General features: G+C 36.7%; 1 protein-coding gene across 1 annotated transcript; it reads left to right on the forward strand.

Moving 5' to 3' along the window:
- Positions 1–326: 326 nt before the first annotated feature.
- Positions 327–19,409, forward strand: LOC117139401 (eukaryotic translation initiation factor 4B). The gene is made up of 5 exons (XM_033301668.1): positions 327–436; positions 698–1,846; positions 10,053–10,113; positions 17,134–17,257; positions 19,304–19,409. The coding sequence occupies exons 1-5, from the start codon at positions 424–426 to the stop codon at positions 19,355–19,357; spliced, it is 1,401 nt and encodes a 466-aa protein (XP_033157559.1). The 5' UTR covers positions 327–423; the 3' UTR covers positions 19,358–19,409.
- The last annotated feature ends 5,322 nt before the right edge of the window (positions 19,410–24,731 follow it).

A 24,731-nucleotide genomic window follows, 5' to 3' on the forward strand; every position in this document is an offset into this window, starting at 1 on the left:
TATTTAGGGCAAAAATATTAACACTAAGGTTCAGATAAACCAAATTTTTTTTACACTATTCATATTTAGAAAACATTACCACAGTCAATTAAGCATAATAAGCATACAGACATGAACGACTTTGGAAAGAGAGCGAAAGCATATGATGCACATGAAATTGCGCTTAATATTTGATCTTAAAATAAAACCAAAAAGTCTTCTAACATTATGTTCAATTTCATTATTGGTAATGGATTTTCACACATGTCAAAATTTCCAACTGTTTCATTAGGATGTGCTCTTTGGGTTTTGAGTATAAGCCAGTTGTCAAACTGGTGCAGTTAAGCCCGGAATAAATATCGATAACGATATAAGAAAATTGATTTCTATATTTTTGTGAATTCGGTAAATTATCAAAATTACAGATTGGAAACATTGGTTAAAATGGCTTCCGCAGGTTAGAAATCTTTTTATATTTGAGCTTAAAGTTAAAAAATTGTATTTTTAATAATTGCCAAGAGGTAGTATATTTAATTGTGTGGTTGTGTGGTTCCGCATGGTTTTTTTCTTGACACGTAATGTAAAAGTCACACATGTCCACCTGTACATGCTTATACACATGTATATGTGTAATCTTGCTTAAAATATTATTTTATTATATATATTGGTCATCATTTCTACTAATGTTTTTCAAATAAATTTTTATTTTATATTTTAGGAAAGAAGGGCAAAAAGAATAAAGGAACAGTTATATCATTGCAATCATTTCTATGCAATTCTGATGCACCAGTCGGAACAACCCAAGTCTCAAAAAAAATACGAAATTTAGATGGCGATGATAGCGATGATGGAAGTGGTACATTGCCGTTGGTTTATCAGCTTCCGACCGCTCCGAGGGCAAATCGGATATTTGACGATAATTCTATTCCTCATAAAGCCCCATTTATTGCTTATATCAATAATTTACCATTTGACGCAAATGAAGATGACCTCTACGAGTTTTTTGAAGGTATTAATTTAATATCTCTGAGACTACCCAGAGAAGATGGCGAAAATGGTCGTTCCAGAGGCTTTGGCTATGTGGAGTTGGAAAATCGAGAGGATTTAATTCACGTACTTAGTTTACCAGACCCCTCTATTAAAGGTCGCCGCATTCGCATTGAGTTATCGAATGAAAACGACCAGCAAAGCCGACAAAAAAATAATAGGCGGTTTGATGGCTTTGGTAATAATGGAGAAAATAGAGATTCCGGAAATTGGAGGCGAGATAGCCAAAACAACGGCAGTAACTTTGGTTATTCTTCCAATTTTGAAAGAAGCTTTAATAGAGAGAGAAAATCTTTACCAGATAGAGATGATGTGAACACTCCTGGATCTTGGCGCACGAGCGCAAGACCGCAATCTATTGATACTTCCCCTACACGGAGAGAAGTTGACCAAGTATCTGAAAAATATCGCGAAGGTCGGGTCAAAATAGCAGACAGATATTCTCGAGAAGAGACATCCAAAGTTGAAGAAAGACCAAAATTGAATTTAAAACCAAGAACCTTGCCATTGCCAGATGTTAAGACAATTGAAATCGAAAAAAATGACGTTGATGAATTTAATTTGGATAAACAAGGCGGAACTTCATCATTAAACGTGTTTGGGTCTGCAAAACCGGTAGATACAGCAGCAAGGGAGTTGGAGATTGAGCAAAGATTGGCTCTCGCTCGAAAACAGGATACGGGTCGCCGAGAAGAGGGTTTAAATGAAAAACTTGCCGAACTCCAGGTGGATAAAAATGATAATGAAAGTCCAAGTGCAACAGTTAGTTGGCGCACGAATCAGGACTACAAGGAAAGCGACAAAATTAATAAGTACCCAGGTAACTAAAATCTAGATATTTGTCCGAATGTAGGAGTGAATTTTATCTGACTTGAGTTTTTAATCTAACCAAAAAGCATATTTATAATCAAACAAAAGGAAATAAAACTTTGTGTCAGAGGAGGAGGATATATACAAAGACATAAAATACAACAAATTAACATTTTTCGAAAATGTCGGAGAAAAGCCGTATTTTTCCAATATAATCAATAACGTAACTCCTATACATTTGGTTTGCATCATGCACCTACTTTCTGGGTGGCGGAAAAAAATGAGATGTCTGTGAATTATACCATTGTTTAAAACCCAATCCAAACCCAAACACTATTTTCGAGCCGAGAATACTTTATCAAAAAAAAAAAAAAAACGTTAAAATCGTATATAAATTGTATTATTCTATTAATAAAATTTTAAGTTGCACAAAATTATTCAAATAGTTGGTATTTGCATATCAAATACTAATAATTGGTAATGTGCACTTTCGATACATATGTATATAATGTGCTCTGGTGTGCTCTCCATATTAATTTTTTGATATGCTATATACAGTTGCGGTAACAATAATAGCACCAAAAGCACATTTCGTGTTTGCCCCAGCGTTTCTCTATTTTCTGACATTTTTTCATCATTTTTTCCACTAATCTTAAATACTACAATGATTTTCAATCGAAATAATAAAATTGGTAACAGATCTAATGGATATTTTAAAAATAATTGGTAAAACAAAAAAAAACCTCCAAATTTAGGCGGTAACAAAAATAGCACTGTTTCTCGTATTTTGCTAAAACTAACTAAAAAAATAAAATAAGAGTTCAACAAATGGATTATATCTTAAGAACTATGTTTAAAGAATATTAATATTTGGTTGCGTGACCATTGTAGGCAATGACAGCTGCGCATCCTCTTGGCATGGAGTCCACCAAGTCCTGGTACCGTTTTTGAGGAATTTTGCTCCATGAATCCTTGATCCTCGATCCCCCATGAATCCAAAGTTCCTCGTTATGGTTGGGTTTGGCTTCAGAAACCTTTTTTTCACGTCCGCACAAAGTTTTTCGATTGGATTCAAGTCGGATGACTGAGCAGGCCATTTCATCCCTCGGATCGATTTCTGCTCAAACCATTTTCGAGCCTTCTTCCTCGTGTGTTTTGGGTCGTTATCCTGTTGAAATGTCCAAAAAAAACGGCATTTCATCCTCGGCATATGTCGCCATCACATTTTCCGGGATATCTGTGTAAATGTGCTGATCCATGATGCCTTGAATCATATGAATCGGATCTACTCCATAGTATGAAAAGCACGCCCATACCATGATGTTGGATCCCCCGTGATTTACCGTCTTAAAGGTGAAGCGAGGATTTTTTTCAGTTCGTGGTGGACGCGGAACATAAGACTAAAGTGTTTGCGAACTGTTTCAACGCTTTCAGCTATCTGAAGCTCCTTCTTCAGTTTCGTCGCCGGCTTAAAAGGCTCCTTCTTGCTTTGCCGAACCAAGCGCTTGATCTCCACGTTGGACATAGAGGGCTTTCTTCCACATTTTTCGTTATTTTCGACAAACAGAAGTGCGTTACGGATCATTTTGTTTGAAAAACCAACAAACCGTCCCATTTTAGCGTAGGTTTTACCTTCAGAGATCATGTTTTTAATCAAATTCCTTTTTTCGACGGTAGAATGCTTTCCCCGAGCCATAACTAGAGAATTTTTGGTCTTCTTTTGAAAAAAATTCAATTAAAACCTTTAATGCAACTCCTTTTTTCAAAATATGTCGAAAAAAAACCCAAAGCAATCACTCCTATTAATTTTATTCAGCAAAAACGTGGTCAGTGCTATTTTTGTTACCGCCTCATTTAGCGCCCTTTTGCAGAAAGTGCCCAAAAACAAAAAGAACCGTTACATTGAGAGAGTCAAAATTTCTTGCTTAGAGAGACTACATATGGTACTTGTTATTCATGCAATCAGACTTTTAAAAAAATAAACATTCAATACCTTTTTTTAGGAAATCAACTTTCCACCTGCAGTAGTGCTATTATTTTAACCGCAGCTGTATGTAGGCATATAGTAACTTAGTAACTTAATAGTTATTGGCCATGTTATTGACCAAAAGGTGAGATCATTGCTTAGGAGGATAGTCTATGATTCCGACTTTCGGGCCTGTTGCTTCAAAAAATGCAAGTTTATTAGTAATTAGAAGACGACTCGATCCTCATTTCAAGATGCCCAAAAAAAAGCTTCGTTACTCAGAAAAAAAACATGAAGTCAAATGATTTAGGTTTGCATGCGATTGCTTGAATTGGAGCAGAGGAGGAAAATGTTGGGGTCGGTTTGAGGACAGTGACTCAAGGTAGTATTATCTCTGTAGTTTTTCCACGAAAAATACGTAAGAAATAGTAGAGAACAGGAGTTAATCAACTATGATTTGGGGAGATTTCCATATTATGGAGACATTATATAGGATCAAAAACATCACGGATCATTATCTATACGTCAAAATGTTTATGAAGGTAATGCTCCCATATACCTTAGACGACGATCCAACAGAACAATGATCCAAAACATACAAGTACACTTCCCAAATAGGTCTTCGTAGCTAATCGAGTCGATGTCATGGAGTGCCCCGCCCAGTTAACAAATCTCAAATGTGATGCGATGGGAAAAGTCTTGGTCATAAAAGCAATTGATAACTTTTAAATTTTGGAAGATTCACAAAGGTTCTGGAGGCCGGAACAACACTAGGCTCCATGCTCATTTGAGTATACCCACAAATGCCCTAATAATAACGGTAAACTCTTCATAATCATTAAGTTGCTCTTTAATCTTAATAATAATAACATACACTGCGCGTCACCAGGTTAGCGCCCTCTGAGCAAAAATTTTTGTTGTGAGATATTTGGAAATCGGTTTGAGCGAGAGCTTTGAAAATTTGTTCCCATTAAAAGTTGAACAATTTTATAAATAAAAAGTTTATATAGGATGCAGTTTGTTGTTTATAGGTTTTTTATTTCAATAAAAAAGAAAAACAATCCATAAATGGGTAAGTGAAAATTGCGTCATCAGATTGGGGCGCTAAATATTTAAACGATAATTTAAGTTTTTTTCGATTAATTTCGAAATTATTAAGTTAAAATTAAATTTTTAAAGGAAATTAATTATGAGTTGATCCTCCTTTGTTTTCAAGGACTTCACACATTCGTCTGGGTGAAGTGAATCATATATTTTTTGTAGGTAATCCAAAGTAATCGTAGACCAACCAAGTTTTATTCCGGTGATCGATTCCTCTTGAGTGGCATATTGTTTACCACCCAACCATCCCCACGGTTTTTATTGTATTAAGGTCCTGGGAGTATGCCGGACCTTCCAGAATTTTTACATTTTCGCTTTGAATTCATGTTTTTACCGAAAGTGCAAAGTGGATTGGGGCTTTGTCGTGCTAGATTTCCAAAAACGTTTTTAAAATAGGGAAATGCAGTTTTTAATACACAATTATAATCTTTCGCGTTAATTTTAGGTGTTAAAAACTGCAATTCACAGGGGCCATAATAGGATACTGTGCCCCTTACCATGACACCTCCAAGCTGACTGTGAAAGCGATCCAAAATGTGCTCCTCTTTACGCAAATCAAATCCTCCAGATAAATTTCTTCTCGTCCGAAAATACAACATAATGCCACTACTTAGAACAGGTCATATGAGCTCGAGCAGAACTCAGTGTTGCTTTTTTCGTAACCTATTAAGAGGTGTTGTTTTTAAGTTTTTCGTGTTTTAAATGTTACGCTTTCTTAATCACCCTTTAAATCAACGATTTGCTTTGGTTTTCATCACTTTCTTCTCGAATTTTGACGGAGAAATCGTGCGAATTGCAAGGTATTCGACGTATGGATCTGCGATCTTTCGCTTTAAAGACACTGTTATTGCCACCTTTATAGTTTTTTCCATAAGCTTACTTGTTTTTAATAAAATTGGCTATAGTTTTGCGATGTCTGCCGGTTTTTTCTGCAATTTTATTAAAATTCAGCCTGCATTCATAGAAAGATATGATTTCCCATTTTTCCTGCAAGGTTAACATTTCCTCTTCCCATTTTTTTTCGCAAAATTAAACAAAACTTTAATTTAACAACATAAAAAATGTTGTCCTGCCTTTCAAATTATGGAAGATATTCAAAACAGCATTGGGGGGCGCTAATCTGATGATGCAAAATAAATAATCAATTATTCGCCGAAAATAAAACAAAGCATAATTAAAAAGATAACGGTTCTTCTCAGGCCCTCTTTTTTACCCTCAAAGAGAGAGGGGATATCAGAGAACAAAAAACAATACAATTTATAGATTTTCGTGCAAGGCCAAAATACAAAACATAAGATGCAGGGAGGCGATAATCTGTTGACGCGCAGTGTATTCTTTATCAGGACCCATAGCCGAGTCGACCTAGCCCTGTCCGTATGAACGTCGAGATATCAGGAACTATAAAAGCTAGAAGGTTGAGATTCAGCATACAGATTGTAGAGACAAAAAGGCAGCGCAAGTTGTTGACCCATGTTGCCACTTTAACGCCCACAAACCGCACAAAACTGACACGCCCACACTTTTGAAAAACGTGTTGATTTTTTTTACATTTATATTAGTTTTGTAAATATCTATCGATGTGCAAAAAACTTTTTGCTACTCTAACGCCCACATTTTTGGACAATTTCTGGTTATTCTTTGATAATTTGATTATAGTAATTTTCTATCGATTTGCAAGAACTGCCACGACGACATTTTTGAAAAATTGTTGGATATTTTTTCATAATTTTATTAGTTATGTTAATTTCTATCGATTTGCCAAAAAAATTTTTGCTACGCTCTCTTTAACACCCCCGAACCGCCCAAAACTGCAGCGCCCAAAATTTTGAAAAATGTTTTGATATTTTTTCATAATTTTATTAGCAGTGTAAATTTTTATCGTGTTGCCATAAAACTGTTTGCCACGCCCACTCTAACGCCGTAAAGCCGCCAAACCGATCACGCCCAAACTTTTAAAAAATGTTTAGATTTTTCATCGTTTTAGTGTTTGTCTTTTCAACATCGGTATACCAAAAACACTCACTTACAAAACGCCAAAAACGGTCACGGCCACACTTTTAAACCATTTTTAAATATTTTCTAATTTTATTCCCCAATACCTATCGATATCCCAGAAAAATTATGAAATTTCACATTCACACTACCTGAGTAACGGGTATCTGATAGTTGGAGAACTTGACTATAGCATTTTCTCTTGTTTGAAATAGTTTATTGGTTTTTCTGATAAGTGAATTAGGTTGCTATTGTCTTCGGCACTATGTTAAGTAATTTCACTATGATGGTTTTCTGCAATTTTAAATCTCAATAATGCATCGGCAACTGACGTTCCTTCCCTTTAATATAATCGATTTTAAATTGGTATTTGTTTAATCTAGCTCTTCATCTTTGTAACATAGCATTCGGTTCCTTTAAGGTATGAAGCCATCTAAGAGGTTGATGGTCACTAGCAATAAGAAATTGTCATCCCAGTAAATAATTTCTAAAAGTTTTAGTGGCCCAAACTATGACGATTAATTCTTTTTCGATAGCGCTGTAATTTAATTCGTTTTCATTAAGTGCTCTGCTTATAAAGGATATAGGATATTTACGATAATAACCGGTTAATAAAAGGAAAGCTCTGATCTCTTCTACCTATTTTGTAATTGAATACGAACTTATGCCTTTTATATTCAGAGGGTTTTTGGCCAAGAAAACGAGGTTTCCTTTTTAAGAATTCACATTTATCTAGCTGCAATTTAAAATTTGGTTCTGCGAGTTTTGAAAAAACGGGCTGTAATGAGTGTAATTGTTCAGTAAGGGATTTGGAATAATTTGTAATATTATCCAGATATGCTAAACAGTGTTTGTTAAGCAAAGGCCGAAGTTTATTATTCATGAACCTTTGAACGGTAGCGGGTGCATTCCTAAGGCCAAATGGCATTCGAATGTATTCGATAATCTCCACTTTTGGCGGAGGATGTAGTTCTAGACATCGATTCTGGGTAATTTTCTATTTGGTGAAATCCTTTTGCCAAATATGTAGTTGTAAAATATTGACAATTTCTTAATTTACCAAGGATTTTGTCCATGTTTGGTATGGGATATCTGTCAGGGATAGTTATTTTATTGAGTTTTTTGTAATTAATTACTATTCCAGAAGCATCCGTTTTTTTGGTACCACCCAGGTATTAGCACTGTTGTATAGCGAATTACTTTATTTTATCTCCTTCTTTATATTGAAGATTTTAAAATTTATTAAATAAACCTTTCAACTTTTAAATGTCCTCCTGATTTGGACGATCTAATCGAAACAGTGAAAAATCTATTTTTTGTATGAAATCCTGGACTAAAAACTCAGTCTGGTTTCTTTCGAATATACTAGTTTTGGTTTCTTCCCGGTTCTCAAGTAAGTAACTTAAATGTTATTTAGTGTTATTTTTGTAATTTATAAATTCTTGGGAATTTTTCAACAATTTGCTGCCAATCAGCATATCTTAATTATTAGAAAAACTCGCCTTCAATTTGGACGGGTTGTACCTGTTGTTAATAATAACTGGGTGGAAATTCTTCGTATTCGTTTCCGTCTTGAAATCTCAATTCGGCTATAGAGATATGGTTTGTCCTTTGTCCGATGGTCTAAGTCGTTTGGTAATCGGGAAGTTAGTATTCTTAGATGTGGATCGGAAGTCCCAAGGATCGTGTTACGTGTCCGGCCAAGTTCCTTTTGGTAGCGCCAAGTGGAATTCTCTGTTGTCGCACATCGATAGTTTGGTAGAGTAAAATCACGAAGGCCACTTTGCTTATGAAGGTCTAGAGTGTTTCTGGATCACCCTTAAATGGCATTATGTCTCTTAGCTGCCGACGGCTTCGGCAAGGTAGCTCAGCGCTTCGATTTGGGGTGCGGCAATCGGTTTTCCATTGTTATTGTAGATTTTTAATTTTCACTGTTTTGGAAAATATCTTTTTTTTAATGTTTTACTTTTATTTGCCCTTATTTATATTTATTTAAGTATAAATGTATGTTTGTTTAACTTAACTTTCGTAGAATTTTATATGTATGTTTTTATTTTGTATTTGTTTTTTGTTTTCTAGTTCCACTTCCACTTTTTGAGTTTGACAACTGAATTGGAATTATAATCCAAGTTTTCGCGTTGTTCTTTTTTTCGGATACTTTTTGTATATCCTACCGACTGCGCTAGTGAAATGTTTGTATTTTATTGAGTCGAACTAATGTCCCGTCAGTTGACTAAGGACAACGCTAAGAAATAAAAATGATTTGTTCTTTTGATCTTTTCTTACATTATTTCTGGAGCGAGATCGGCCGTTTGGGGGATGTGAATTGTGAATATTGCGTGGGATTCGCCACTCTGCATATCCTTATTTTTTTCCGAAAGTGGTGATTATGTGAATAATGTCACTTATTGCCCGTTTTTTTATATTATTTCGGGAGCGAAAACGCCCGCTTGGGATATTGATTAATACAATGAGTGGATGTGGATTGTGTGGATTTTGCCACTCTACATGTTTTTATTTCTTTCTGCATTCTTTGAGATTCGATTGTATCAAAAATGATGCTTGGACTTGCTCAGATTATCAGCTAGTTTTATTTCCTATAATTAAATACAAAGTTTAGACTTAAAAGTTAGCTCCGGTCCGCTGCCGAAATTCGACTGCCTGGCTGCTTCTTCAGCGCTATGCTGCAGATCTCCAGAGTCCTTGACCTGTCCTCCGGTGCTGACGCTGCGATGGAGGTGGGGTAGGAACAGCCCCGCTTGCATAACAATGACCGCAGCTGCAGAGGTGGCATCGATCGTGGTTGGGAGGGGAAAGAAAGTGCTGCGTGTTAACTTGTATATATATTTATATATGTATATATACAATATATATATTATATACATATGTAGGGAAGCGTTTATATATGTAAACATGTAGACATTAATATAGTTTATACATATATAAGGAAGCGTTTCCCTTCGTTTTAACTTACATTTCAATAAATCTAGTGTACCCTTTTACCACTAGTAACGTGTATACAAATATATTTATGGAATGTTATTAATGTTTGTAGTTTGTAACATTGATTAATGGTCACTGTACTCAGCGGCATAGTTTTTCTGCAAATTGCCAAAAAAAAAAGAACATGGAATAACCTTGTCCGTTTTTATTTCAGGTGAAAAACAGCGTGACGAAGAAATCCATAAATTGAATCATGCCCGAGGCCAGTTTAACAGGTATTAAAATATATATACTATATATAAATTTTGTTATTTACTACATACAAAAATGATATGGAAAGAATCACAAAACAATTTATTTTGAACATTTACTTTGAATCAAAACATTTTAGTCTTAAAAAAAATTTAAAAAGTGCACGCATTAAATAATTTTGATTTGACAATCCTTATGTAGGTACTATTCCAGTGGATTCTATCGACTCTAGCGCTACACGCATCCAAATCTTTTCAATGTTTACTCTTACTGCTGTAATTATATTTTAGGCTGACGGCAGAGTGTGCGCGAAAAGCAAAGCGAAGCGATAATATTGGGCGAGAACGAGCGATAGACAACTGCACGCATTTTTAAGCGCAATCGCTCGAAAGATGTCAGAGTGAGAGTGAAGCTAGTTGCGAGCTCAAGCGATAAAGCGATATAAATTATCGAATTCGCCTTTTCCATTTATATTGTAGTTAAGGGGGTGGGCGCCAGGTTTTTTTGAACAGAAAAATTCCTCGTCCGAATCCATCATGTTCACATTAATAACTAAAATATGTATGTCTCTTCTTGCAAAGCTCTCACTGTGCCATCTCCTCGCTTCACTTCTCGCGTGGACTCTGCCGTCAGCCTTAAGCAGATGTTTTTGTTTCTTACGTACGAGCGGTTTGTTTTACTAATAGTCGGGTGGTGCCTTGAATTGTATGCCTTAATTCGCGAAAACATTTAACCAATTGATGAACTAAAATACTAGTGACGATCGCACCTTTAACATATTAAAGTTCTGAAATAAAATTAAAATACACTTTTTTGCACAGGTTTCCAAACACCCCGTACAAAATATTGCAATATTGAAAACCAAGAAAAATAGCAGTAATAATAAATAGTATACACTCTAAAATTCATCATTGTCGCTAAAGCCAGTGATTGACAGTTGGTTAACTTGTTCCGAGACCGCCGACCATTGTGGAATGGGAGAAGGCCCATTTAGAAGATGGCTCAGGCTAAGAAGTTCGGCGTCGTTCGGGTCGTCGTCCCGCTCCGACGGGCCTCGACTAAAAAACGGGCTACACGCTATTGGATCCAAATGACCAAATGCCTTGGAGTCTGAACATCAGCGTCCTGAAGGGAGCCGAACTAAAGACATACATACAGCTGTGTTCAAAAAAATAGCAGTGCTTGGGACCTGCGAGTTTAAGTTAAAAATTCCTATGATTTACAATTTTAATGGTCAAATTTTTTTTATAATATCGTTAGGTATTTAATTTCAAACAATTTAGCAAATGTTTCACTTTTATTTCTTCAATAGTTTCGAAAATATAGATTAAAACAACATAATAGGTAGAAATTCAGGTGTTCACTAAAATAGCAGTGCTATGAAAAAATATTAAAAAAAAATCATCTTGACTAAGAACGAACTTAGTTTTTCTTTTTAATGTGTTAATTAGAGCCTAAAACTTGGCTGGATAGCCTTTGTTAGCCAGCACAGCCTTACACCCACGTGACATGGAGTCCACCAGGTCCTGCCAACGTTTGGGGGGAATTTTTGACTATGCATCCTGCACAACTTGCCAAATCTGAGCCTTAGACGTCGGGGAGTTTTTCGACACATATTGTTTAATGTCCCCCCACAGGTTTTCAATCGGGTTTAAATCGGAAGATGATGCTGGCCACTGCATTACATCTATTCTATTTCGGGTGAACCTATTCTTAGCCGATGAGCTTCTGCGTTTCGTATCATTATCCTGTTGGAATGTCTATTTTAAGGGTATATTATATTCAGAATATGACAGTAAGACATCACTAAGTATATTTGCATATGCGTTTTGGTCTATAATACCATAAATCATATTATGGACTCATACCATTGTAAAAAAACAAGCCCATACCATAATTTTCGGTCCACCATGGTTGAAAGTCATCAGTGGGTGTTTTGGGTGGTACTCCGTGTTTGGAGGTCATCAGATATACTGGAGTGAACCAGTTCCACCAAATAGAACTATTTTTGACCCATCAATCCAAAAGATATTACGCCATTTGGAGACTGGCCAGATTAGGTAGGTCTTACGGAAGCTTAACCTTGCCTTAATATGCCTAGGGCTAAGTAGGGGATCCTTTTGTGGACTCCTCTCACAAACATTTTGATTCAGTAGTCATCTCTGAATAGTAACGTCGCTTATTCCCAAGTTCAGCTCAGACTTTATGTCCCCAAAGGATGCAAAAGGATAGACTTTGCTGTAACAAACTATGCGCCGATCCTCTATATCTGTGGTTTTACGTATGGTACCACGGTTTTCGGGCTTCCGTTCATATTTAATGGCATTGGATACCATTTTGGCAGAACATTCAAGGGTTTTTTGAATGTCCTTATATGTTTTTCCTTCCTTTCTAAGCTTAAAAATTAACATTCTTTTCTCCTGGGAGCAGTGGTACCCACTAAATAAAATTTTTTGAATTTTTTTTTAATTTATTGCCCTTTAAAATATACGAATTATCTTAACCAAACTCACTTTTTAGAAAATATTGATCATTTCGAGACATTACGATGGACAAAACCAGAGACTGCTATTCTTATGAACAGCCTAAAAGTGGTGAATTTGCTCAAGAATGTAAATAAAAAAAGGATAACATGAAAAACTGACGGGATTTTCTTTTTTTCTATATCTATACATTCCATTTTACAAAAATAAGTGGAATAAAAAGTGGATTCCAAAAAGGGACATGGAGAAATACATTTGTGTTTCTTAGTTTCCATCGCACTGCTATTTTTTTGAACACAGCTGTACGTATAACAAGATGCATAATTGCATCTGGCGGCGGTAAAAAAAAACGCAAATTTTAAAGCGTAAATATCTAAATATCTAAGAACATTAGCATAAAAGTGTGTATATCGCATACTTGTGCACGGAGATTTTGAAGCCAAAATCTATATAACACATAAATTATTTTGAGAAATTGTTGGCCATCGTAGAACTAAAGACACTATTATAACATGCGCAACACCATACGATTTTTTGCACACGACTTTTTAGAGCTGGCTCTAGAGGTGGCTCTAGGCTTTCTCGAATTTATGTTCATGAGCCAGAGAGCGAAGAGCTCTACAGCCAGCAGCTCTCTTATACGCATACAGTGACAGACGACAACTGTATGTGTGCCATTAATATTTATATTACAAATAGTGTAAAAATTCTTGTTTTGCATTGCCTTAACGATATTATTATTTGATGCAGCTTAGAAATAGTAATAGCCGAAACTATGTACATAATATCACAAAATAAAATTCAAATATGACTATATATTAGAATAATTTTCATTAAAGTATTAGGCTTGCGACGTGTGAAAAATTAGAGTTTACATTGTCTAGTAGTAGACATCTATTATTAGGTGCTTATGACCGCACGTCGTGTCTTTAGAAATCAGTTTCGCTTTAAACATATTAAATAAATATTTTCCGATGCCTGCAAAAGTTTTCATTGAGTTTTGAAAAAGAGAAATTATGCTGCCGCACCCTATATATATGAACGATTCCAGATCGCAACTTTATTTTAATTATAAGTTGAAATATTAATTAATTTAATATTAATGCTGTAAAAGCTACTGCTCACATTATCTTTTACAACGAAATTGGCCGAAAGTTCATATATGTAAATTCGTTTCTTGGATTAAAATTGCAAAACTAATGTATAGCCGTTACGCATCTTATTATTATAATCTCTTTGGTAGTCACAACTAGTAATAAAAAACCTATTTTTTAATAAGTTAAAAAAATACATATTTATAAAAAAAAGCAAGACAGAATATTATAGTCGAGTTCCCCTATTATCAGATACTCATTACTCAGCTGTTGGATATGGCAACGCAAAATTTCATTATTTTTCTGGCTTATCGATAGATATTAGGGAATAAAATAAAAATTATATAAAAAAAAATTTATAAGTGTGGGCGTTACATATATGCAAGACTTATAAATATATGAAAAAATATCAAAACATTTTTCAAATGTTTGGGCATGACAGTTTTGTCAGGTTTGTGGGCGATAGTATGTGCTTAGCAAAAAGTTTTTTTTAGCATTATTTAGAAGGCTAAAACAATAATTAAAACATATCCAAACATTTTTCGGAAGTGTGGGCGTGGCAGCTTTCGTTTTTTTGTGGGCGTTTGGCGTGGCAAAAAGATTTTTGGCAAATCGATATAAATTTATAAGACTAATACAAAAAACAGAAAATATAACTTTTGTACAAGTTTTAAATTTGTTTTACCTCTATTATTATAGCCGTTACTCGTAAAGTAAATGAAAAGTTGAAAAGTATGTAACATCCAGAACGAAGCGTTTTCGACTATATAAAGTATATATATTCCTGATCAGGATCTATAGCCGAGTCGATCTAGCCATGTCCGTCTGTGGGTATGAACGTCGAGATTTCAGGAACTATAAAAGCTAGAAGGTTAAAATACAGATTGTAGAGCCAAGAACGCAGCGCAAGTTTGTTGACCCATATTGCCACGCCACTCTAACGCCCACATAGCGCACAAAACTGCCACGCCCACTATTTTGAAATACGTGTTGATATTTTTGCACATTTTAATTAGTCTTGTAAATTTTTATCGATTTGCCAAAAAAAATTTTCGCCATGCACACTTTAACGTCCTACAGCCGGCGAACTTGCCACGCCCACACTTTGGAACAATTTTTACATTTTTTCCCATTTTATTTCCGATATCATAGAATTTTTGAAATTATGAAATTTCGCGTTCACATTCACACTAGCTGAGTAAGGGTAACGGGTATCTTATAGTCGGGGAACTCGACAATAGCATTCGCTCTTTTTTTCCCCAATTTCTACTAATATTGCAAAAAATAATGAGATTTCTTGTTTACATTTCCAGCTGAGTAATGCTTATCTGATTGTCGGGGAAGTCGACTTTAGCATTTCCTCTTGTTCAAGTCAAGGCAATACAAAATAAGAATTTTTACATGGCAGCAGTCACTCAAAAATATTGTTTAGGCAATGAACTTTTTCATTGACTCTGAGAAATGGTGTGGCAATTTTTAAATACGGTAGAGTTAATGTTTAAATTAATATTTCAGTTTTATTTAAATATATTTTGCCACACACGGCTGTAGGGTATAACGAACGGCGGCAGTGCCCGTACCGAACCGGTTAAAAGTTAATGTGTATCACAACAGTACCAGTGCGATCAACACTTAATTTGTAACTGAACTTGCTATGCAGAAGGCAAATGAGCAAGTTGCACAGAATAAAGATTAAAACAGCTGTGCTCGCTCTCTATTGGGAATGCAAAATCTATTGCTGCACAGAGCAATGTATAAGAGCGATAAATAAATAACTCAAATTTATGATGAGCTGCTGCTGGCTACGGGCTGCATAACAAAACAAATATTATAGATTTAAAGTCTAAGAACTTGAAAAGTACCCCATTCACTTTTTTGTGTCAAATTTACAATGCAATATATTTCCACACACATAAAATGGTCGGCTGTGGCTATATGCGTACAAGAGAGCTGCTGCTTTTGAAAAATATTTTGATTTTTCTTCGTTTTATTGTTTCTTGCCACTTTCTATTGGTATACCAAAAACAATGGCCACGCACCTCCTTACACCTACAAAATGGTCACGCTTAAAGGAGTTTTAAATTTGTTCTCGTTTTATTTCCCAATATCTATCAATATCCCGGAAATCCAATATTAAAATATTGCCTGTATTGTAATTTTTCAGAAAAAGTCAATTTGTATAAGGGTAAGGGTTGCTGCGTTGAGAAGTAATTACTTTATAACTGTGCCTGCCTATAAGTCCTACCAAAAAGCATAACAAATATTTTATTTTTGGGACGGTTTCTATAAATTTGAAATTTCGAAGTTAACCATGAAACGAACTATCTTTCTTGTTTCTACTCGCTACGAGTTGCAATGGCTAGCTTAGAAAGTTTTGTTTGTTCGTCCCACCAAATCTATGATTTGTGTGAAGCTACGTTCTGCAAGTCGGGATATGTAGCTTAGCAATGCAAACATTTCTTCTTCCCCTGACATCAAAACAAGGAATTTCAAATATAAAAGGCATTTTTCACGTTGTTTGATGCTGACAAACAAAATAAGTCAACTGTTTGGGCAGCATAAAACGTATAGCAAAACGAAAGCTCGCAGACCCTGAGTTTTATCGTTCTCAAGGCATTGATTTACTGTTTGGCTCCAGTCTCTTTTACGAACTACTGTGCATCGGTCAAGTCAAGCTTCTGCCAGGATTGCCGCTAATGCAAGAGAAACAGTTGGGATGGGTTGTTTCCGGATGTGGCAGTCTCTCGGATTACACAAACTCCATAACTAATTGGCCACCTCAACATTAACGAAGAGGCCAGTGCTAGAATCGTATAAGAGCCTCTCTTGAAAAATCTCCGCACACTAAAGGATCAGGACAGCCATCTAGCCCACGCGCCTCGCTTTTACCCTTTGTTGGCATTCGTCGAGTAAATGGTCAAGACTTTAGAGAAGTCTTCGTTGGATTTAGTGACCGAAACACCATCAGCGTACCGAAGGGTCATACAGCAGCAGGATCGACGAAGCGAGCAGTGAATAAAGCTTTGTCTGCTGCCCTTTAGGAATTCTGTTGAAAGCCACGCTTCCAAATGCTAACTTTGGAGACACAGTTCAACTTTAATGCACCTCAGCTATGCAGCAAGATTTTCGTTATCTATGCAAATCAGCTGCGCGAGCATCTAAGCTCTCCCCTCTCTCGCTCTTTTTCTTGTACTCACGCACCTACACTTTTGGCTTTGCGTTCTGCTGATCGCTCCGCACTTAAGTCGCTCATTGCCATTCACTTATCGTTACCTATACATATCTCATCGTTGCAAAATCTCATTGATTGGTTGTAGCAATAAAAACATATCGTTTGAAATCGCAAAATAAATAAACGGCTAATAAGAAAGCTTATTAACTCAGCAACATATTTTGGATCAACAAAAATTAATTAAGTTTTTATGTTTTTAAATAAGTTATTAGATTGCTGTTATATTTTTTCTAGGTCGGAAATTTTGAGAGAAAAAGCTAACGCGAACGGAGAGAGCAAAAATTTGGAGGAAAGCGAATTCAAACGAGATTGTCGCAATGACCGTTCTGTGTCGAAGAAAACTTCTCAAAATGAACTTGTAAGTAAAATATGTTATTTTGTTGTGTCCTAAACATAGCCCCTTTTGATAATAAATATGGCATACGGTTAGACCAAAGACACTAGAATAACAAGATGCGTAACGGCCAACATTGGTTTAGCACTATGCAGTTAATTTTTTCGGTGACGGCCAAAATTGCCCTCCGTCCGCTCGCTTACCCTGATAGCGTAAAAAATCTAAAAATAGAATTTGCTTGCTTGCATGAGTAAAAACAAAAGACGAGAACGTGTATATGTGTACGTACTTGGGCTAGGAGACTATTTTCGGACCGAAATCAAATTTGATCTAAGAAACGAATTTACATATATGGAGTTTTGGCCAATTTCGCAGCCAAAATTCAACAGGGTACTAAGAGCATTACCTTTTACTGCATTAATATTAAGTTCATAAATATTTCATATTATAAATAAAATAATGTAGCTATCTGGAATTTTTATTATTACTTTTTTATGTTGAAACATACATTTTTCTAAAAAGAATATACATTTTAAAGAATAGATTTCATAAGAATAATACAAACACGGATAGTAAAAAGATAATAATTATAAAATAAATAAAAATATGCGACCTGTTTACAGCAAATTTGATTTCTTCAGGGACGACGTGCAGTCATTAGCTCCTAAGAATCGATGTCTACTAGACAATGTCAAACAATTTTTCACACGTCGCACGCTGAATACTCTAATGACAATTTTTCCAATATATATTCATTTTTGAAATTTATTTTGTGATATGCACATAGATTCGGCTATTTCTATACGATATATATATATATAAATAATTATATCGTTAAGGCAATGCTAAACCAGAATTTTAACATGGTGCCAAGTGATCAAAAAGAAAATAGATTTAAAGTCTACGAACTTTTAAAGTGAAGGGCATATGAACAAAAGGCCTCATAAACAAAAATTCGAGAGGGCCTGGAGCCAGCTCTAGAGTCAGGCCAAAAATATTGTGTCCAAAAAAATCGTGTGCCGTTATGCATCTTGTTATTCTAGTTTGGTCAGACTTTACTCTATTTGTGGAATGCCCTATCTGGAGGCTCCGACCTCATTGGTAGTGATAATTGTACCAGTTACACGTAGAATAAAAGGGTATACTATATTTGCTTAAAAGAATAATCAGGCTGAAGGAAGAGTTTCCGACCACATACAGTAAATTTATTCTTGAGTCGACCTAGCCATGTCCGTCTGTCCGTATGAACGTCGAGATCGCAGGAACTATTAAAGCTAGAATGTTGGGATTCAGCATAAAGATTCTGGAGACAAAGACGCACCGCAAGTTTGTTGACCCATGTTGCCACGCCCACAAAGGTGTGGATATTTTTTCACATTTTATTAGTCTTGTTAATTTCTACAGAATTGCAAAATAAAACCTTTTGCCACGCCCACTCTAACGCCATGAAGCAGCACAAAATTTTTGAGCAATTGGAGATTTTTTCAGAATTTAATTAGTCTTGAAAACTTCTGTAGATTTGCCAGAAAACTTTTTCCACGCCCACTCTAACGCCCTGAAGCCGCCAACCGATCACGCCCACACTTTGAAACAATTTTTAGATCTAAATAAAACAGCCCGAAGCACATCGGTCAAACGGTTTTGTCCAGTTGATAGGCTGAAACGATTTACAGAGCACCCTAATAACGCCGATTGTATCTTGAATTTCCAATAAAAATATTCAATCCTTTAATTAACATTTGTTTTCGAAAACGCCAAAATTTTCTGCAGACGCATGACACCATCTGCTTAAATGTTTTTCTTGCGCTTTCTGCGTAGTTTCAAGAACGATGCGTGACTAAGAAGGTTTCAAAAAGGTAATCTGCGGTATGAAAGTTGAATATAAAGGCTGTGATCGCACAGACAAGGAATTCCCTGGTTGCAGACAGTTTTTGACACAGAAAACATCTTAATTAGTAATTACTCTAGTGGAAATTGTCATTTCCTGACAGATTGAGACTATAATATAAAGTCAACTTTGAAACTTTAATAATACGTGTTTTCCTAATTGTTTGTTTAATTTTATTTTAGGTTTTGCAGACATCTAATAAATATTCTGGACTCGACAATGAAGGATCGGAATAATATATTTGTGTTTCTTAAAAATAAATAAAAATAAAGAAAATATATGATTCTATGACATAACTTACAACATTATTTTGATATAATATAATAATAATAAGAATGAAGCAGGCAACAGGAAGCGTTTCCGACTATATAAAAAACATATATTCTTGATCAGGATTAATAGCCGAGTCGATCTAACCATGTCAGTCTGTCCGTAGAAACGTCAAGATCTCAGGAACTACAAATCAAAACGCTTCCATCTGCCTGTTACATACTTTTACTCTACGATTAACGGGTAAAAAAACGGTTTTAGGGAAATCATACAACCTACTTTTTATCCTAACAGCATAAATGCCATAGCTTCCTTGACATGAAAGCAGTTCCTCTTCATGGTTTGATATTGAGTTATTGATGAAGCCAATCCTACCACGCATTGATTCGGGCCTCATGTAGTTTTTTCCCGTTCCGATTATTACCCTGTGCTTCCATTCAGCTTAACTCATTTCAGGAAACATTTTAACATCTTTAATCTATAAAATATTTGTATGCGCGTTTATATTGTTTGGCCGTTAAGTTGGTGTGGCCTCGTTGACTACAGGGCTGCTAAGTCATTTCATCTCATTAGAGGGCGAGCTGTTTTATGTGTGTAGTAGAGAAAAACATTTAACTTCGTCTTGGGATTATTGCTATTATTATTGATTATTGTGCGCTCTGCTCTGTGGTTAAGGTTAATGTTAATGCACTTGAATACGCCTATCGCGTACGTGACGTCGTATGCTCGAAAGCAGTTATAATTTCGATGGTATGCAATTGACTTGTTTAATGGTATCGGAATGATGCTGAGTTCTGTTAAATGTGGCACACTACCTTAAAGAATTCGTTTTTCTATGAGTTTTGTAGGCTAATCAGTATAAGGCTGACGGCAGAGTTCGGGAGAGAAGCTAAGACCAAAGCGAGATGATGTCAGAGTAAGAGCTTTGCGAGAAGCGATCTAAATGTCTTTATTCAATCAAGCGCAACTATTAAGTTTTTGCTAAAAAAAAAAACTGCCTTCCACCCCCTTTACTGCAATAGAAATGAAGAAGGCGAATTCAATAATTTATATAATGACGTACGAAATCACTCAGAAAGGTTCTTTTTTATGCGCGGATGTCTATTTCGACTTTTGATTATATTTTAAATAAAATTAGTAGTCATTCGACGAACAATTGGCCGAACTTTGTTAAACACCCTATACTGACTTGCCAAAAATTAATAAAATTTTTAGGTATATGTGTTGAAAATATGTATGTAATAAGGTCAATGCACTGTGTCTCCCTCTGTTGGTCGCGGTAACCAAAAGCTTTTTTCTCTTATTGTGAGATTCCCTTTAGCATGTAATTTGGCTGCCTGCGTGCAGTAATATTGTACTCAAGATCAGTCACAATAAATATTTGAAGGGAATAGGTTATGGGCCCAGCTCACGCGGACATAAAAGTGAATATTTCTAAACGGATTAGAATATTCGGCATCTTTAAATATTGTGATTCGGAGATTTAATACGAAAAAATTATCGAAATAAAAATGAGTTAATCAATAAACCAAATAGAAAAACTTGATGATGAAAACTACAGTGCGTGGGCTGTAAAAAAGAAGAGTGTCTTAATTCATGCGGAGTTATGGGGGGGTAGTGTGTGAACATGCGGTTAAAAACGAAAATGATAGTGCTGAGCTAAAGGCTTTGTTTGACGCGAAGGACGAAAAGGCATTAGAAAGTATAATGCTATGCATTAAGACATCCCAAATTAACCATATAAAAAAATGTGAGACGGCTGTATCGGATGGAAAAGGCTTAGTGAAATCCGCACTCCCTTAGGACCGGCACGACGTATATGTTTGCTAAAGCAGTTGTTGCACATAAAAATGTCTAAAACAGAAGTTGTTTCAAGTCATGTGAACAATTTTTGTGCGGTTGTCGAAAAATTAAAAGAAATCCAATTGGTGATTCAAGAAGAGGTCCTTAGTATTCTCCTGTTGTCCAGTTTGCCGGAATCGTTTCGTAGTTGCAATAGAAACGCGCGATCAGTTGCCCACATTGAAAATGTTAAAGATAAAATTACAAGAGGAAGGGCGAAGACGTATGGCAAATGAAGAACATTCTGGAAGAAGCGAACAAAGTGCATTTGGAATTCGGTCTGCGAAACAACAACCGAAAAGTGACATGAAGAAGAGTGTGCAAGTAAATAATCAGCAACTGCCTAACGGGAAAAGAACAGTTAATTGTTGGAATTGTGGTCGCAGCGGCCACAGAGCTGTAAACTGTAGGCAAAGGAAAGGAGAACATAGAGAGAGCGAAAACTTAAATATCGAGAAATCATTCTCTGTGCTCTGTTCAACTGTACAGCTTGGCGAATTGCCAAAAAATATGTGGTGCCTTGATTCATTTGTGCAGTGAGAGATCGATGTTTAAAAACTTCAGAGAGCATAAAGAGCGCATTCTTTTGGCTGGCGATTAGTATATTATGGCTGACGGTCGTGGCACAGTGAAAATAACCTGGCGCAACTCATCATTTGAATTGATCGACGTACTCTTTGTAAAGAATTTACAATACAACTTTATGTCGGTCTCCAAGTCAATTAAAAACGGATTTCGTGTGTCGTTCGAAAACGGGCGCGGAATTTTAAAGAATGATAAGAATAAAGTTGTTTTGATTGCTGAACAGCAAAGTGATTTGTTTTTGTTCCAAAATGAAAGAAAAGTTAAAAGTGCATGTTTCGTTGCACAGACAAATTTGATGAGAAAGTGGCACCAGAGATTCGGTCATTTAAACTTTGCAAGCTTGAACAAAATGTTCAAACAAGAAATGATATTCGGACTAAAGAAAAATTATTTAAGGGACGCAAAAGAAACCGACTGTTTGAGTTGCGCAAAAAGCAAAATATGTGTGAAGAGTTTCCCAAAAGCCTCTGGAAATCGCACAAATGAAGTACTGGAGCTAGTGCATAGTGATATCTGTGGTCCAATGCAAGCGACGTCTGTTGGAGGTGCACGCTATTTTGTCACCTTTATAGATGACAAATCGAGATACATGTTTGTGTATTTCATAAAGACGAGAGATGAAATACTGGCCAAATTCAAGGAGTTTAAAGCATTTGCCGAAAACCAAAGCGGCAAGAAGTTGAAAGCATTAAGAAGCGACAACGGGCGTAAGTATTTGAGTAAAGCGTTTCAATCTATCTTGACAGAAAACGGCATAAAGAGACAATTGACGGTACCGCACACACCACAAAAAAACGGTGTAGCGGAGCGCGCTAACCGAACCCTAGTCGAGATGGCAGGGACTATGATGATTCATGCAGGCGTCGGCGACTCACTATGGGCTGAAGCTATCAACACTGCTGCTTATCTACGGAATCGCGCTGAGACGTCAGCATTATCTGATGTAACACCGTTCGAGTCTTGGACTGGAAGAAAGGCATATGTGTCCTATCATGCAGGCGTCGGCGACTCACTATGGGCTGAAGCTATCAACACTGCTGCTTATCTACGGAATCGCGCTGAGACGTCAGCATTATCTGATGTAACACCGTTCTAGTCTTGGACTGGAAGAAAGGCATATGTGTCCCACCTGAAGATATTTGGGTCGAAGGCTATCGTGCTGTACAAATCCACTAAGAAGAAATTTACTGCGAAGGGCGAAGAAAATATTTTGGTTGGATACTCTGATGCTCTTAAGGGATATCGCCTGTTCAATCCTACCAGGAAGAATGTCTGTGTTGCTCGTGACGTAATTTGAAAACGATCAGGATGATGGTATGACGGCAGGGCAAACAGTACCTTCTCCCGATATTCAACTTGTGGAGATGCAGCACCTTCCAATCTGTGTTGCTGAGGGTAAGAAACAAGATGATGTTTTCCAGGTGTCAGATAAACACGATGACGACGTCTGTCGAGCAACACGATTCAGAGGGAGAAGCGTCATCCACTGAAGACAAAAAAGCCACCGAAGTCTGAGGACCTGGACGGCCGAAGAAGATTTACACTGGTAAACCTGGAAGACCGCGAAAACAATACAACATGATCAACGGCATGAGTACGGATGAGGTTCCGATTCCAACAAGCGTCAAGGAGGCTTTAACCATACGAAACTCTGAGGAATGGAGAACCTCAATGCAGAAGGAGTTGGAGAGCCTACGTGCGAATAAAACCTGGTCATTGGTGGATTTGCCGGCAGGTGAGAAGGCCATTGGGTCGAAATGGGTCTTTGCAGTGAAGCGTAACAAGATGGGCAAGGTCGAGCGCTTTAAGTCTTGACTTGCCGCAAAAGGGTGCGTTAACTTCACGGATACGTTCTCACTAGTGGCACGCTACTCATCAAACAAACTATTAATTGCTTTGGCGGTGGAAAACGGACTCTACATGCACCAAATGGACATCTCGTCTGCATATTTGAATGGTGATCTTCACGAAACGGTATATATGAGGCAGCCAGAGGGATTCATCGATGAACGATATCCAAAGAAAGTGCTGAGGCTACACAAATCTTTGTATGGACTGAAGCAGCGTGGCCGAGAATGGATCAAACTACTGAATGAAGTACTGCAAAGGATTGGGGTTTCTTCATACCCTAGCGAGCCATGTGTTTACACCCGTAAGTCTGGAAAAAGTAAAAACTTTGTTGTAGTGTAGGTAGATGACCTTATCATAGCCAGTTCAAGCAAGGAGGAACTGTGCGATATTAAAGCATCAATTTCAAAAGAATTCGATGTCGTAGACGGGGGCGAGCTAAGACATATTCTGGGTATCGAAATCGAACGTGATGGAGAAACTGGTGGCATCAGGATTTGCCACAAGCAGTATATTGAGAGCCTTCTCAATGATTACTCAATGCAGGATTGTAAACCGAATCTCATCCCACTACAAGCAGGCTTTGAAGTAAAATGTGACAAGGCCGATTGTCAGAAGGTGAATCAAGTCAGCTATCAATCACTGATTGGCTCATTAATATATCTGGCAATCACAACGGAACGCTGACCCACATAAAAACATGAAGCCGGTGCAAAGCGAGTTCTACGATACTTGAGGGGCACAGCTGATTTGCAGTTACACTACGAGCGTACTGGTGTGCCTATACATTGCTATGTTGACGCGGATTGGGCTGGTGACACCACGGACCGAAAATCCTTTACTGGATGGGCATGTATTGCTGCAGGAGCTGCCTTTACGTGGGACTCAAAGAAACAATAAGTGGTTTCTCTATGCAGCACAGAGTGGCACTTTCCATGACAGCGAAGGAAGTGGCGTATGTTCAGAAATTGGTCAACGAAATTGGATTTGGTGAAACCCAGGCAACTAAGGTTTATAGCGACAACCAGAGTGCCCAGTGCTTGGTGAAAAATGACACTTTCCATG

Source organism: Drosophila mauritiana, chromosome 3L (assembly GCF_004382145.1).
Source record: "Drosophila mauritiana strain mau12 chromosome 3L, ASM438214v1, whole genome shotgun sequence".
Taxonomy (NCBI): domain Eukaryota; kingdom Metazoa; phylum Arthropoda; class Insecta; order Diptera; family Drosophilidae; genus Drosophila; species Drosophila mauritiana.